We start from the raw sequence: 15241 nt of genomic DNA on the forward strand, positions 1-15241 counted from the left end.
ACCGCTGAGCCACCCGGGCTGTCCTCTCTCACCATTCTTTTGGTCAATATGAAATAGATCATATCATGGTTAGTTTCAATTATGCTTCCATATCTGTCAGTTTCCTATCATCTCTCTCTCTACTTTATAATTATTTTCATGTTTGTTTTTTCTAAGAAAGCTTTGCTATCATTAATCAGTTAAAAAAATTCTGGTATATCACAGGACGCCTGGGTGGCCCAATCAATTGGGCCTCTGCCTTCGGCTCAGGTCATGGTCCCAGGATGCTGGGATCCAGCCCTGAGTTGCGCTCCCAGCTTGGTGGGGAGTCTGCTTCTCCCTCTCCCTCTGCCTGCCTCTCCCTGGCCCTGCTTGTATGCACTCTTGCTCTGTCAGATAAAATCTTTTAAAAAATTCTGATATGAGGTGCCTGGCTGGCTCAGGTGGTTGAGCATCTGTCTTTAGCTCTGGGCATGATCCTGGGGTCCTAGGATCGAGTCCTGCATCAAGCTCCTTGCAGGGAGGCTACTTCTCCCTCTGTCTCTGTCTCTGTGTTTCTGTGTCTCTCATGAATAAATAAAATCTTTTTAAAAAATCTGTTGTATGAACTGGATATATAAATTAGTTTAGGGAAATGCCTACCAGCTTTAGTGAGGCCACTCATTAGGTTATTGCTTTTTAAAAATCCTGTTTCAGGGACGCCTGGGTGGCTCAGCAGTTTAGAGCCTGCCTTCGGCCCAGGGCGTGATCCTGGAGTCCTGGGGTCGAGTCCCACATCGGGCTCCATGCATGGGGCCTGCTTCTCCCTCTGCCGGTGTCTCTGCCTCTCTCTGTGTGTCCCTCATGAATAAATAAATTAATAAATCTTTTCTTTAAAAAAAAAAAAATCCTGTTTCATGCTAAAAAAGATTTTACAAGTTTTCTTTTTCCTTCACTGATGTAAGGAAGTTTCTGAACAAATTATAGGTGAAAAAAATAATTATTTTGAAATAATCTTCTGTGACTTGAGATGAGGACATTTATCTTTTTCCTTCTTGTACTCTATTAAAATCTATGTCAGGCCTTACACCCACTCCTCCTGAATATCCCCCATATTTCACAGGGTAGTTTTGTGTATGTGATCCCCTTTTATCCATTTACTGAGCAAGTATTTTGAGTGTCTATTACATGCAGTTGTTATTCTAGGTGTTCAGACACCACAAGAATGAAAACAACCTGTTCAGTTTGTTTCTTGTAACAATTCTGAAATAAATAGGTTTATTTCTCTATTTATTCATTTATTTATTAAAGATTTTCTAATTTATTTACTCATGAGAGACACAGAGAGAGAGGCAGAGACACAGGCAGAGGGAGAAGCAGGTTCCATGCAGGGAACCCGATGTGGGACTTGATCCCGGGTGTCCAGGATTAGGCCCTGGGCTGAAGGCGGCACTAAACCGCTGAGCCACCAGGCTGCCCTATTTCTCTCGTTATTTAGATAAAAAAAAAAACCAAAACTCCCAATTCCCCAGGATTAGACAGGTAGTAACAGTAGATTCACAGCTACATCTCCTATTGCCCAATTTAGTAGTAGTTTTTCCAGCAAACTATATCCCTGATTCAAACTATATGCAATAATGGCTTAGGTAAGACAGAACTTTTGGGGTATTATAACCACCTTCAAATCGTCATTGGTTAGTTTTTAATAAAAGAGATTGAGCTGAATAACCACATTTAGTCCAAAAGTTGTGGCAGATTCATTTATTTATTTTTGTCAACAAATTGAATGCTTGCTTTATATCTGACTTCTGACCAGTTAATTTTCCTTCTTAAAAACCTCCTGTGTCTGTCATCCAGAAAAATCTAGAACCTTTATTGTAACCTGCAGAATTTGATCCTCATCTACTTTCATTTGTTCTTCTTTTACATAGTGGTCTCACTTTTATAATGTCTTTGTCGTTTGTTTGTTTGTTTGTTTATTTATTTATGAGAGACGCAGAGAGAGGAGCAGAGACATAGGCAGAAAGAGAAGTAGGTTTCCTGTAAGGAGCCTGATATATGGGACTCGATCCCAGGACCCTGGGATCACGCCCTGAGCCAAAGGCAGACGCTCAACAGCTGAGCCACCCAGGCATCCCAAGATTTGGTTTTCAAAACATTTTCATTCCTTTTTGACAACCTTCACTATCAAAAGATAGCTATATACTATAGTAATGAGAGAAACTGTGTGTGTGTGTATTTGAAAAAGGGAATTTGACCACTATTTGAAATGAGGATGAAGATTTACTGTATTTATATTTTAGAAAAGGTCACAGATCAGAATTTTACTCAAGGGAATAAATGTTACAGCAAGAATTGTGCCAGTGGGCTCTTCCAAACAGAGTAAATATTAATACAGTGGATTTCATCCACATCTGCCCCTAATGATTTGCCCATTTTCTACTCACATTTTCATTTTAATTATTGTTCTGGTGCTTATAGGACAGATGCTCTGGGCATATTTTATGTAGTAATATTTACTTCCAGTAGATTTTTTTTAAGATTTTATTTATTTATTCATGAGAGAAGAGAGAGGCAGAGAGAGGAGAAGCAGGCTCCCCACGGAGAGCCCAATATATGGGACTCGATCCCTGCACCCAGGATCACGCCCTGAGTTGAAAGCAGATGCTCAACCACAGAGCTACCCAGGTGTCCCAGATTTTGTTTTTAATTATAGATTTTATTCATAAGAGACATAAGCAGAGAGAGAGGCAAACTTCCTGCAGGGAGCCTGATGGGGGACTCGATCCCTGGACCCTGGAATCATGACCTGAGCCAAAAGGCAGATGCTCAACCACTGAGCCACCTAGGTCCCCATGATTTGGTAATTTTTAATAATATTATTATCTTGATTTGCAGCAAACTGACTTCTCTCAATGAAGAGTATACCAAAAATAAAACCGAGTACGAGGAAGCCCAGGATGCCATTGTTAAAGAAATTGTCAATATTTCTTCAGGTAAATTTAATAGAACCAATATGTTAAATGTTCTGAATATAACCTGGTTTCTCGTAATAGAAAAAATATTGGGTTGTTTGAAGCGTTTTTTTAAAAAGCTGTTACATACTGTGACTATTATGTTAGGCAACCTATGAAATAATGCATGCTGTATTGTGATAGGAAAAGTCACTGAAAATAACTCTTGTAAATTCAAAGATAAGCTAGTACAGGCTCAGGAATGAGAATACCCTGAAAAACACATGCATAGAAGCACAAAATTTAGTGTAGTTGTAACAAGGAAAAGAAACACCCAAGAGCTACAAGGCACTAATAATCTTAGATTATCTGTGGCTTATGCTCTAATTTCTGGAAATAAATATCACTGAAAAACAAATAGAAAATCACACATGAAGCAAGCCTCTGGATTCTGTGTGCCGTTTTTATTTTTTTAGATTTTTAAATTTATTTATTTATTCATGAGAGACACAGAGAGAAAGAGAGGTAGAGACACAGGCAGAGGGAGAAGCAGGCTCCATGCAGGGAGCCCGATGTGAAACTTGATCCCGAGTCTCCAGGATCACACCCTGGGCGGAAGGCGGCGCTAAACCGCTGAGCCACCCGGTCTGCCCCTGCGTGCCATTATGTGGATTTTCAGATTTCCTTATGGAGGGCACTGTTGAGAAAGTTGCATGACTTGACACTACGATATTGCCCTTAGCACAGAATGAATGTATATTTCACACAGGACTAGGGCCAATATGTCAAACTGGAAGGCTTGCCTGTCGTCATGGGTGTATTGACTATAGCTTTTATTGTGCATTTCAAAAATATACCAAAGAACTACTTCAACCAGGTGATCAAAGGTATCATCAGTACTGGGACAGAGGATATATATATATATGTAATTTCCTGATGTGATGTGGAGGGAAGAGCACAGTATTGCCCATGTGGTATTCTTGACAAAAATGTTTAACCTGATTGTTAACAAGAAGGGAAAGCTTAGATAAATTTAGATTGTGGGACAGTCTTTTTAAGTCCTGTACTCTTTAAAACTGTCTGTGTCATGGTAGCAAAAAAAAAAAAAAAAAAAAAAAAAAAAAAAAGAATGGGCAAGATCTATTCTAGGTTATAGGAGACTTAATGGAGACATGACAAGCAAATGCAGTAGATGGTCCTTTATTGGATCTAGGACTAGGAGTTGGAGGTAGGGAAGAGCTACCAAGGACATTTGGAACAAATTTGTGAAATTTAATAAGAGATAATATGGTATCGGAGTCATATTTTCTGGGTGTGTATTTTAAGTAGGAGGATGTCCTCGTTTCTAGGATATTCATGCTAAATTATTGAGTGGTAAAAAGTTATTTAAAAGCTATGCGCAAATAAAAAAGCTATGCACTTGTATAGTTCTGTAAATTATTTTACTATTATGAATTTTATAGTAAGTTAAACATAAACTTAAAAGATTTTAATATACTTTATATATTGATTTGAGGTGAATGAGATTTGTAAAGATTACGTTTTTGTTTGGCGGTAACAGATAACTCTAGTTGAATTATGTTCCTGAGCCTACTATGCATTTTTTTATTGGCCCTCTAAATACTGTATATTCAAACTAGAAGTCTTCCTCAAAAACAAACAAACAAAAAACCTCTGATTCATCAAGCACTTATTAGATTAAAGCTGCTAGCTTTAAACATTTAAATTAAGGAGAGTGTTTTGTATTTAGAGTTACCTTAAACTTAAATGAAACTTTTCTTGGGGGATCCCTGGGTGGCTCAGCGGTTTAGCGCCTGCCTTCGGCCCAGGGCGTGATCCTGGAGTCCCGGGATCGGGTCCCACGTCGGGCTCCCTGCATGGAACCTGCTTCTCCCTCTGTCTGTGTGTGTCTCTGCCTCTCTCTGTGTCTCTCATGAATAAATAAATAAATAAAATATATTTTTAATTTATTTATGATAGTCACACAGAGAGAGAGAGAGGCAGAGACATAGGCAGAGGGGGAAGAAGCAGGCTCCATGCACCAGGAGCCCGACGTGGGATTCGATCCTGGGTCTCCAGGATCGCGCCCTGGGCCGAAGGCAGGCGCCAAACCGCTGAGCCACCCAGGGATCCCTAAATAAAATCTTCAAAAAGAAAAAAAAAAAAAGAAACCTTTTCTTGGTCTAATATACATATTATCTTTATTTAAAAATGTAATGGATTATTTTTGTAGTTTTCTATCTTGCTGTTAAACTAGAAAAGGTGATGCTATTGAGCCAGGTGATGTGAGATACCAAGTGTAGACTTAAGAGGCTTCGGTTTTCCTTTTTTAAAGGAGTTATAGTAAATACTCCATTAATGTTCAGGTGATTCTTGTAGGGTTCCTACATGAGAGGGTAGTGTGAATCATTCCTTTTTTTTTTTTTTTTAAGATTTTATTTATTTATTCATGAGAGACACACAGTGAGAGAGAGAGGCAGAGACACAGGCAGAAGGAGAAGCAGGCTCCATGCAGGGAGCCAGACGTGGGACTCGATCCCAGGTCTCCAGGATCACACTCTGGGCTGCAGACAGCTCTAAACCGCTGGGCCACCATGGCTGCTCCCTCCCTTTTAAAAAAGAATACATGTTAGATAAGACAGGAATGAATTTTAAAGTGGTGTAACAGTAAGAGAATTACTTGGATTCAGCCATTCATAATTTTTATTTTTAAAATATTTTATCATTTTTATGGGGAATAAGAAAGTCAAAGAGGAATCCTATTTCCTGCCACTTGATTAAACTCATAACTTTGTGTTTTTCTAAAACCCTATTCTTGTGAATTTCCTTTGAAGCTCTTGACACATTGGTGCCCATGTGATAGTTCTACATAAGTGTGGGTATGTCACACCAACCCCTCAGAGCTATTGAAATTTTAGGATCTATTCTACAAAATTTGACCATTTTTATCGCTTAAACATGCATTGCCTGGCATGTGTCAGGGACTTTTTAGTGTACATAATAGCTTTTAGTTTAATTGCCTAGCAGAGTAGAATCTCGTTGAAAGTATTTTAAGTGACAATTATGGATCTAAATTATGCTATAATTCAACCGCATGTGATACTGATAGAAAAAAAAAAGCTTAAACTCTCCTGGTCAGGTTTATATAGACACAGGCCTTGATAGTCACATTATTCTATCTTACAATCTGGTGTTTGCATGTTTCTTATGATAAGCAGCTGTGTGTTTTTTAGTTTAATGGATTTTGATAAGGGAGGGCATCACACTTTTTTGAAATCTATTCATACTAGGGGAAGATGTAGTAATACAGTTTAATCTTGTGAGGTTTTAGGTATTCTTTCAAGTTTAATTATGGCAATCTTCTGTTAATTTTTTAAAGTATATAAATAAGAAAATGGATTTTAAATTCCCAAATAGGGAAGTTAATTTATTCCCATAATGGCTTATATATATTTTCTTTATTCAGTATTCCTGTGCACATTTTCTATTTTTATATAGGCTATGTCGAACCAATGCAGACACTCAATGATGTGTTAGCTCAGCTAGACGCTGTTGTCAGCTTCGCTCATGTGTCAAATGGAGCACCTGTTCCATATGTACGACCGGTCATTTTGGAAAAAGGACAAGGAAGAATTACATTGAAAGCATCCAGACATGCTTGTGTTGAAGTTCAAGATGAAGTTGCATTTATTCCTAATGATGTTCACTTTGAAAAAGATAAACAGATGTTCCACATCATTACTGGTAAAAACAAAACAAAAAAACCCCACCTAAATTATGGGCTTTCTTTGGGGGGGTAATTGTTATGGTGGAGTGGAAATATTTTAAAGTGATGAAGAAAATCCTGGTCTTTGATGTTCGAAAAAGAACGTGTTACTCATCCTAGTTAGTAATATGCTCACATTTGGGTTAGAGGGAAGATTTGGAAGGAGGGGGAGGCCTTAAAGAACGAATGTCATCTTTATAAGAAATCTGTTCCACTGGTTTAGTGCATTTAGATAGGAATATTCCTTTAACCTCAAAGCCTCCCTTTGAGCCAGAACATTCAATAGTGAGGTCATTGAAGGTCAAACAAAACTGACTGCTGCAGTGCCCTCAGCTTGAGGTAGCAATTCTTTTAAAGACATGGGACTGTATTCCTGTGAAATGTGAAAAAAGTTTGTTTCTAGACTAATGTAGCATGTCTCAGACTAAAGTGTTTTTAGATCTTAACCATATTTTATAAAACAAAAGTGAAGGGCAGGGCAGATAGTCTTTGGGCAAATGTATTTGGGAAACAGTGACTGTATTCTAGTTCCCCAAATAGATCTTTAAGTTGTCCATATGATCTAACCTAGACAGATCATTTATGCTTTAGTGAAAAGAAGAGCTATGTCTCTTCAGGCTTTAATGTGGAGTTTAAGTGATTTGAAGGATTAGACCATACTACCCATTCCCTAATAGCCTCATTTATTAATGAATTACAGTGTTCAGTTAGTTAATTAGGTATGTACTTTTCTGGATGACATAAAATTATTGTGCAGGTAACTGTATGAGCTGTGGGAAAATCTTGGTTCTTCTAAAGGCAAATTCTGTAATTTGTAAGGTGTATATTTTGGGTCCTCTTGATGAAGGATGCCATGTAGGTTTGTCTGAAGAGAAAATAACATTACTTTGGCAGTTAATGGTTCTGCTTATATGCCATATTATATAATCAGGTGATTAGTCACAAATGTATGATTTAGGACTAGCAATTTATTAGTGGCAGAAATAACTTAATAATCTTGCTTTTTGATGTAATTTATTTTAAAGGCCCCAATATGGGAGGTAAATCAACATATATTCGCCAAACTGGGGTGATAGTTCTCATGGCCCAGATTGGGTGTTTTGTGCCGTGTGAGTCAGCAGAAGTGTCCATTGTGGACTGCATCTTGGCCCGTGTAGGGGCTGGTGACAGTCAGTTGAAAGGAGTCTCCACATTTATGGCTGAAATGCTAGAGACTGCTTCTATTCTCAGGTGAGTGAATTTCCCAGTCCCCTCAGACTGGAAATGAATATCTCTTTCCTGTGATAAGTATATTTGCAGATTCATCTATAAAACATCAGAGAATCTTTATCTAGGTCAGTAGTTGTCTTGTGAACTTTATGCACTTCATATTGTCTTAAAAGGATAATTGGTAATCACTGAGGAAAGCTGCTTTGATTTTTACATTTGTCTTATGGTTTCTGGTAGTTGTTCACCTTGTAACTCTCACTACTGCCATGCTTTTGCTTGAACTATTCACAGTACCTGGAATGTTTACCCCCTTTCCTTTCTAATCTTTGAAGGCCTTAATGACAGAAATTCTGTTTTTCTGATGATTTTCCTTGTCACATAAGCCTCAGGTCATGGGTGTTTCTTCTCTGAACTCTTTGACATGTAATTTATTAGGTTTTTTTATTTTAGAGGTTACTGAAATCTCTTTATTTCACTTTTTAGGTGCCTCTTTAAAGATAGAGAAGCTATGCCTTCCATTTCTTGGTGTCTTCTAAAGCACATCACATATAGTAGATCCTTAGTAAATTACTGTTGATTGTTTGTGGGGAATTATAGAAGCAGTACAACAAGCTAATATTCATAACTTAAAAACTAAAGAAATAAGCAAAATATGTCAGTGGTGATTCACAGAAAAATAAATGACCAGTAAGCACACGAAGAATTGTTGAATTCTTAGGGCACCTGGGTGGCTCAGTTGGTTAAACACACAACTGTTGATCTCAAGGTTGTAAACTCAAGCCCCACATGGGCTCCACACTGGGCATGGAGCCTACTTTAAAAAAAAAAAAAAAGTACTGTTGCATTCTCTAATTGAGAAAAAAAAAAAAAACAAACAAAATCCCCTCCTTATATTTGTATTTGTTATTAGTATTATTGATATAAAATACAGATACTTTTACAGGCGCCTGGGTGGATCAGTGGTTGATATTTGGTTAAAGAAGAGAATGCAAATATCTGATTGGTAGGGCTGTGGCTGGCATGCCAATTTACATGACTACCAGTTGTGTGTCGTAACATGACACCCATGTCCCATTTCTAAAATATTGGCTGGTTTGATTGGCAAAACATAAATGATAGCTGATTTGGAAATTCTTTGATTATTGTTAGTGAGATTGGTAATTCAATAAATACTTATTTACTATTTGTTTCCTTCTCCATCAGTTGTTTATGATCATGCCCATTTTTTTATTGACTACTGAATTTTTTTTATATATTAAGATAATCCCTTATGTCCCTTAACACATCTTTCCCATTATATTGCCTTAATTTTGGTTTTTGTATTATCATATATCATATGGGATATCATATGGGATTTTCATGTAATTATGTGTTTCAGGTCTGCAACCAAAGATTCTTTAATAATCATAGATGAATTGGGAAGAGGAACCTCTACCTATGATGGATTTGGATTAGCGTGGGCTATATCAGAGTACATTGCAACAAAGATTGGTGCTTTTTGCATGTTTGCAACACATTTTCATGAACTTACTGCCTTGGCCAATCAGATACCAACTGTTAATAATCTACATGTCACAGCACTAACTACTGAAGAGACCTTAACTATGCTTTATCAGGTGAAGAAAGGTGAGTGTATACCACTTATGTACCGTAAATTCGGGCGTGACTGGGAAATTTACTACCCTTGACGTCATCAGTCATTGTCTTATTCTTTTTTTTTTTTCTTTTTTTTCATTGTCTTATTCTGAGTGTGAATTAATTGATGTTTGTACAGAACACATTTACTCTCAATTCATAATCTGGGTACAAGGACAGGATACATTGTCTATATTTCTGTGTCTCATAGTAGGACTGCTCATTATAAGACGGTTGCGGGAAGAATAACCCATTGTCTACAACATTATTACTGAGGGTTTTGTACTACTTCCCATGACAATCTGATTTCTTGTCAGAGTATCTTCTAGATGCTAACAATTATAGGCTTTGAAGTTCCATCTGTTAATCTTAAATAAACCACTTGTTATGATTATCTAATTGTATTTTTAAGGATGTGTTACATAAACAGGTTCATTTAAAGATAGGATTTTCAAAAATCCTGAAATTGTGGTTTGTTGGTATTTCCTCCTTTCAGAAAAGTTTGTCATTTGTGGGTCTGGCAGCTAATGAGATCACCAAATTGATGAGATTAAACATTTCACCAGTCATTGGAATACCTTTTTCAGATAGCTTTCTGATTTCCCAAGAACACATTTTCCTGCATCAGTAGGTTGCATATAAATGAGATACTGTGTTTGGTTCTTTTATCCTTTGTTGCCTATGCTTCAATGGGAATCCTTTTGAGTTACCGTGTTTATGTTATTAGTATTATTGATATAAAATACAGATACTTTTAGGGGCGCCTGGGCTCAACAGTGGTTGAGCATCTGTCTTTGGCTTGGGTCATCTGATCCCCTTGGTCCGAAGATCAAGTCCTGCATGAGGCTCCCAGCGAGGAGCCTGCTTCTCCTTCTGCCTGTGTCTCTGCCTCTCTCTCTCTCTCTGTCTCTCATGAATAAATAAAATAAAATCCTTAAAACAGATACAGGTACTTCTGGTTGGACCTGACATTTAGCATGAAGTTTTGTTTTTTGTTTTATGTTTTATATAATAAAGAAATGGTTTCAGAATTTAATTTTATTTTTAAAAGATTTGAGAGGAAAAAAAAAGATATGAGAGAGAGTGTGAGCATGTGAGAGGGTGGGGAGGGGCAGAGGAGAGAATCTTCTAGTACACTCCCTGCTGAGTGTGGAGCCTGCTGTTGGGCTCAGTCTCAAAACCCCAAAATCATGACCTGAGCCAAAACCAAGAGATAGACACTTAACCATCTAAGCCACCCCATGTGCCCCAGTAAATGGCTTCAGAATTTTAAAAGACCAGATGACATGAGGAGAAGATAGAAATACATCCTCTATCACTGTGGATGTTGATCAAACATTTGCTTCTATTTTATTTTTGTTTCTCTTAGTTGTGCAGGGTGTCCAGGCCCAGAATGCATGTGATATATAACTAGGCCAAAAATTTTGCGGTTGATACATAGTTGAGGCAAAAATGGAAGCTCCTTGATAACTCTGTGAGCATCATTTATATTAAATACATGGAAGGAATACCTTAAGTCACTATATTTTTTGCAAATGGAGTAAAGATAAGCTACCCAGTCTATAAAATTTACTAGTAATTTGGGTCAAAGATTCCATTGTCATGTGTTTGCAGTAGGTCAGAATCAGAATAAGATTATGTAAGAATGGTAACTTTCTGAGACTAGTATTGTAAATATTTACATTTATCCAGCCAAATTCCTGAAGTCACTGTCTCTAGGAAATGTAGGCAGATCTAGAGGATAGACTGGTAATATTTTGAATTAAATGCTCTTAATTAGTGGCACACATTTATCTTGTTTTTTTCTTAGTACTTCATTTAGTTTCTCCCCTATGAAATGAGAACCTCAGAGGGTTAATTGAGTTAATTAATTTTTCTTCAGATTCCGATACTTGTCTAGACCTCTGAGGATTCATTATCAAACTTTTTTGGGGATATTTTTATTCTTCCTACTACATTTGTCAAGGAGAAAATAAAACATTGTGTGCCAAGTCATAATTAACTTTCCATTGAAGGCTTAATTAAAAGTCCTTCCTCTAAGATTCTCTGAAACATTTGGCAAATATATATGAAATACAGAATTAAGTTTCCTAATGACAAGGTGAGGTGAACACGTTCTATTTACATCAATTGCTGTCTCTTTCTGCCCTGCTCCTCACAACCCTCAAATCTCTTATAGGTGTCTGTGATCAAAGTTTCGGGATTCATGTTGCAGAGCTTGCAAATTTCCCTAGACATGTTATAGAGTGTGCTAAACAAAAAGCCCTGGAACTAGAGGAGTTTCAGAATATTGGAGGATCACAAGGATATGATGAAATGGAACCAGCAGCAAAGAGGTGCTATCTGGAAAGAGAGGTCTGTCAAATTGTTTCTATAGTTATCTAACCCTGTATTATTGTATCTTATCAGGTCACCAAGATGAGTTATTTGTTCCCTGTGTGATTCTAATACTTACTTGATAAGTGTTGGCTTTCACTTAGATTTCTTTGCACGGCAAAGATGTCATCTGTATTGTTTTTATTTCTGCACTATGTACATAACCAAAAGAGAGCTTTTCAGTACCAGCTGTAAAATGTAGGAGGATGGGAATATTAGTCTAGGTGTAAAGTAAGTAATTCAAAGGAGTTACAGGCACCCAGGCAGTTTTTTTATTACTTCATAAACAGATAGATCAAATCTAGTTAATTTCATATTTACTCAGTGCTTAATTAAGAGGATAGCAAAGAAATAAACATAGTTCCTGCCTTCCAGTTATCTAGAGTCTAGTTGGGGAGATAATAAGCATGTCATAGAGAATAACGTGTATGACACATGTTTACTCTGGGAAGCTTTGTGGGCAGGATGTTTTCAATGCTCATTGAAGAAGTGCATCTTAAGTTAGGCCTTCTCTGAGTGATGGATGAAATTCAGGTGTTCACACAGAAAGGTACAGCATATGCCCAATGTATTTTTTAATTAAAATAATTAAAAATTTTAAAAAATTAAAATTAATAATTCTCTGCATTAAGGAAAATAAAAGAATCTTAATTCTCTGCTGGGTCCTGGCAACACTGACTGTTAATGCATTGTGAGAACTTCTTGTCATGTAGCTTTTACCCAGTGAGTTTTTTGATACTGTTTTTACCTGAAGGGTAGATATTTCTTAGAATAATAGATGATTGTGTATGATTTTTAAGCTTAAAAGGTATAGTTTTATCTGTTGTACCAGTACAGGCAGGAGGAATGTATTATATCTTGTTCCTGGTTTGTTTGGAAGGTTGCTGTGGAATAGTCTTGGTATCAGCACCACAGCTATTGGTGATCTGTGGTTAGGTAGGCTCTTTTATGTAATCCCTGGTTTCCAGTTAGAACAGAAACCATGTATTTTTAATAATATTAATTACGTTGTATTTTGAAAAGACTTTAAGCTAAGGGAGATGCATAACAATGGATGCTGCGTCTAGATTCTATCTTTATTTGAAAAAGAGTGTACTTGTTTAATAAAGAAATACATCTTCTTTACCTTCCCTTTGGATAGCTACCTTTCAACCCTTAAGCTATTTATTACTAACTAACTCCCTGTATGAAAGGCAGATTTTTTGGTTCTGCTTCATATGTGATGATAAATATTTATGTAGTACTTAGCCTTCGCCAGGCACTGTTCTAAGCACACATATTCACTCTCTAGTTCTCCCAACAGCCCTATGAGGTTGGTAATGTTATCACCCCCAACTTATGAATGAGGAATGTGGGATTTCCCCATGGATCACTTGGCAAGTAATGGCCATATTCTTTAGAATGGCAATAACTGGCCAGTAAAATACTTTAAAAATTCTGTGTGTATAGGAGCACCAAATTTTCAGGGACTGTTTATGCCTTTTACAGTATTTATAAAGCTTGATTTCTTTTTCTTCCAGAAGATTAAGACTATTTATATTGATTATAAAAGGTGAGGGATTTCGGAACTACTAAAATATTGAGCCCCTTTTCATTAGCAGCTGAAAACATAAATATACTTTAATAATTTGCTATGAAGAAATATGGTCAACTTAGGACTTTCTGTAAGGAAAGAATTCATTACAATTTAATGTGACTTTTTGGAAAGCCATTTTAAAGACTAATGGAGCATTCTTATGTCTTTCAGCAAGGCGAAAAAATTATTCAGGAGTTTTTATCCAAGGTGAAGCAAGTGCCTTTTACTGAAATGTCAGAAGAAAACATCACAATGAAGTTAAAACAGCTGAAAGCTGAGGTAATAGCAAAGAATAATAGTTTTGTAAATGAAATCATTTCACGAATCAAAGTTTCTACATGAGAAAATCCCACCAAAGGAGTGAAGAAAATACTGATAAGCTATTGTCTGTAATACTTTTTGTATTGTTTTATATTAACCCTGTTTTCATAGTGTTGGCAATTTGAGGCTCACGGGATATCAACTTAATAAAATATTTAGTAATACTTTGAGTACATTTTCAAAGATCTTTATTTTGGAAGAATGAGAGCTGTAGCTGAGGAATACTTAAATGGACATGGGCAATAGTTGGCAATGTGTTGAATTTTATAAATAAAATGTAGCTTGTGGAATTTGAAATGTGTCATATTTCTTTGTAATAGAACTTCTGTACATGTGTATTCCCAAATGGTATGGAAAAAACAAGTCGCAGCCAAGGACTTTGTAAAAGTAAAGGCTCTTTAAGCTAGAAGGAACTGTGGGAATCATTTCCATTGATCCCCACGGTATCCATTTGTTGGCAGGAGCCAGGTTGGCCAGATATGCATCAGCCAAGGAATTTATTATGAACCCAGAGTTCTGGTGTGAGCTCCACCCTACCTGCCATTCTCCTGTCTTTGTCTGTGGGGAGACTTAGAAATCCAGATTTTAATAAAACTTTTCAGATTTGGAACCCTGATTTAGTCCACTTCTCTTCTTTTACAGGAAGGAGATGGAATGGTTAAGGGTTAGTGACTATCCCTGCTGAATATGGGTGGGGAGGACCATCTTTTCAATAAATAGTGATGGGATGATGGGGTGTCCATATAAGGACAGAAAGAAATTGAATCCCTACTCCATATACAAAGTGAACTCCAGTGAATTTTTGACCTAAATGTACAAACAAAACTACAAAGCTTTTAGTGTTTAGTTTTGTGGATCTACAGAAAACAATACAAGGAAATATATTCTCATGATCTTGACTTTGGGAAAAATCTCTTAAGTCACAACACCATCTACTCAGCTATATTGAAACTGAGCACCTCTTTTCGTTAAAAGTCCTCACAATATGTTAAGACTAGATCCATGTTGGGAGAATATACTAATACTACATAAGATACCAAAGATTTAACCACAGTAAGCTACCACTTAACACCCATTAGAACAGCTAAAATCAGAAGTCTGATAACAGGGGTTTTTGTTTTTTTTTTAAGATTTTATTTATACATAAGAGACACACAGAGGCAGAGACATAGGCAGAAGGAGAAGCAGGCTCCCTGCAAGGAACCTGATGCAGGACTCAATCCCAGGACTTTGAGATCACCACCTGAGCCAGAGGCAGACATTCAATCACTGAGCCACCCAGGCGTCCCAAGATAACAAGTATTGATGAGGACGTAGAAGAATTGGAATTCTCACACACTGAGAAATGTAAGCGGTACAGTCACTATGGGAAACAGCCTTGGATTTTCTCAAACATATGATGCAGCATTTCCATCCCTAGGTATATATCCAAGTGAAATATCCACA

The 15241-nt window shown here is 36.9% G+C and overlaps 1 protein-coding gene across 1 annotated transcript in view; it reads left to right on the forward strand.

Annotated features, from left to right (window-relative positions):
- Nucleotides 1–14092, forward strand: part of MSH2 (mutS homolog 2) — a 76311-nt gene extending 62219 nt beyond the window's left edge. Inside the window, exons 11-16 of the mRNA XM_025466175.3 lie at nt 2857–2954; nt 6411–6656; nt 7704–7908; nt 9266–9513; nt 11702–11877; nt 13646–14092. Coding sequence (XP_025321960.3) covers nt 2857–2954; nt 6411–6656; nt 7704–7908; nt 9266–9513; nt 11702–11877; nt 13646–13816 — 1144 coding nt within the window. The 3' untranslated portion in view covers nt 13817–14092. The remainder of the gene's footprint in view (nt 1–2856; nt 2955–6410; nt 6657–7703; nt 7909–9265; nt 9514–11701; nt 11878–13645) is intronic.
- Nucleotides 14093–15241: the final 1149 nt, after the last annotated feature.

This window comes from Canis lupus, chromosome 10, assembly GCF_003254725.2.
Source record: "Canis lupus dingo isolate Sandy chromosome 10, ASM325472v2, whole genome shotgun sequence".
Taxonomy (NCBI): Eukaryota; Metazoa; Chordata; class Mammalia; order Carnivora; family Canidae; genus Canis; species Canis lupus.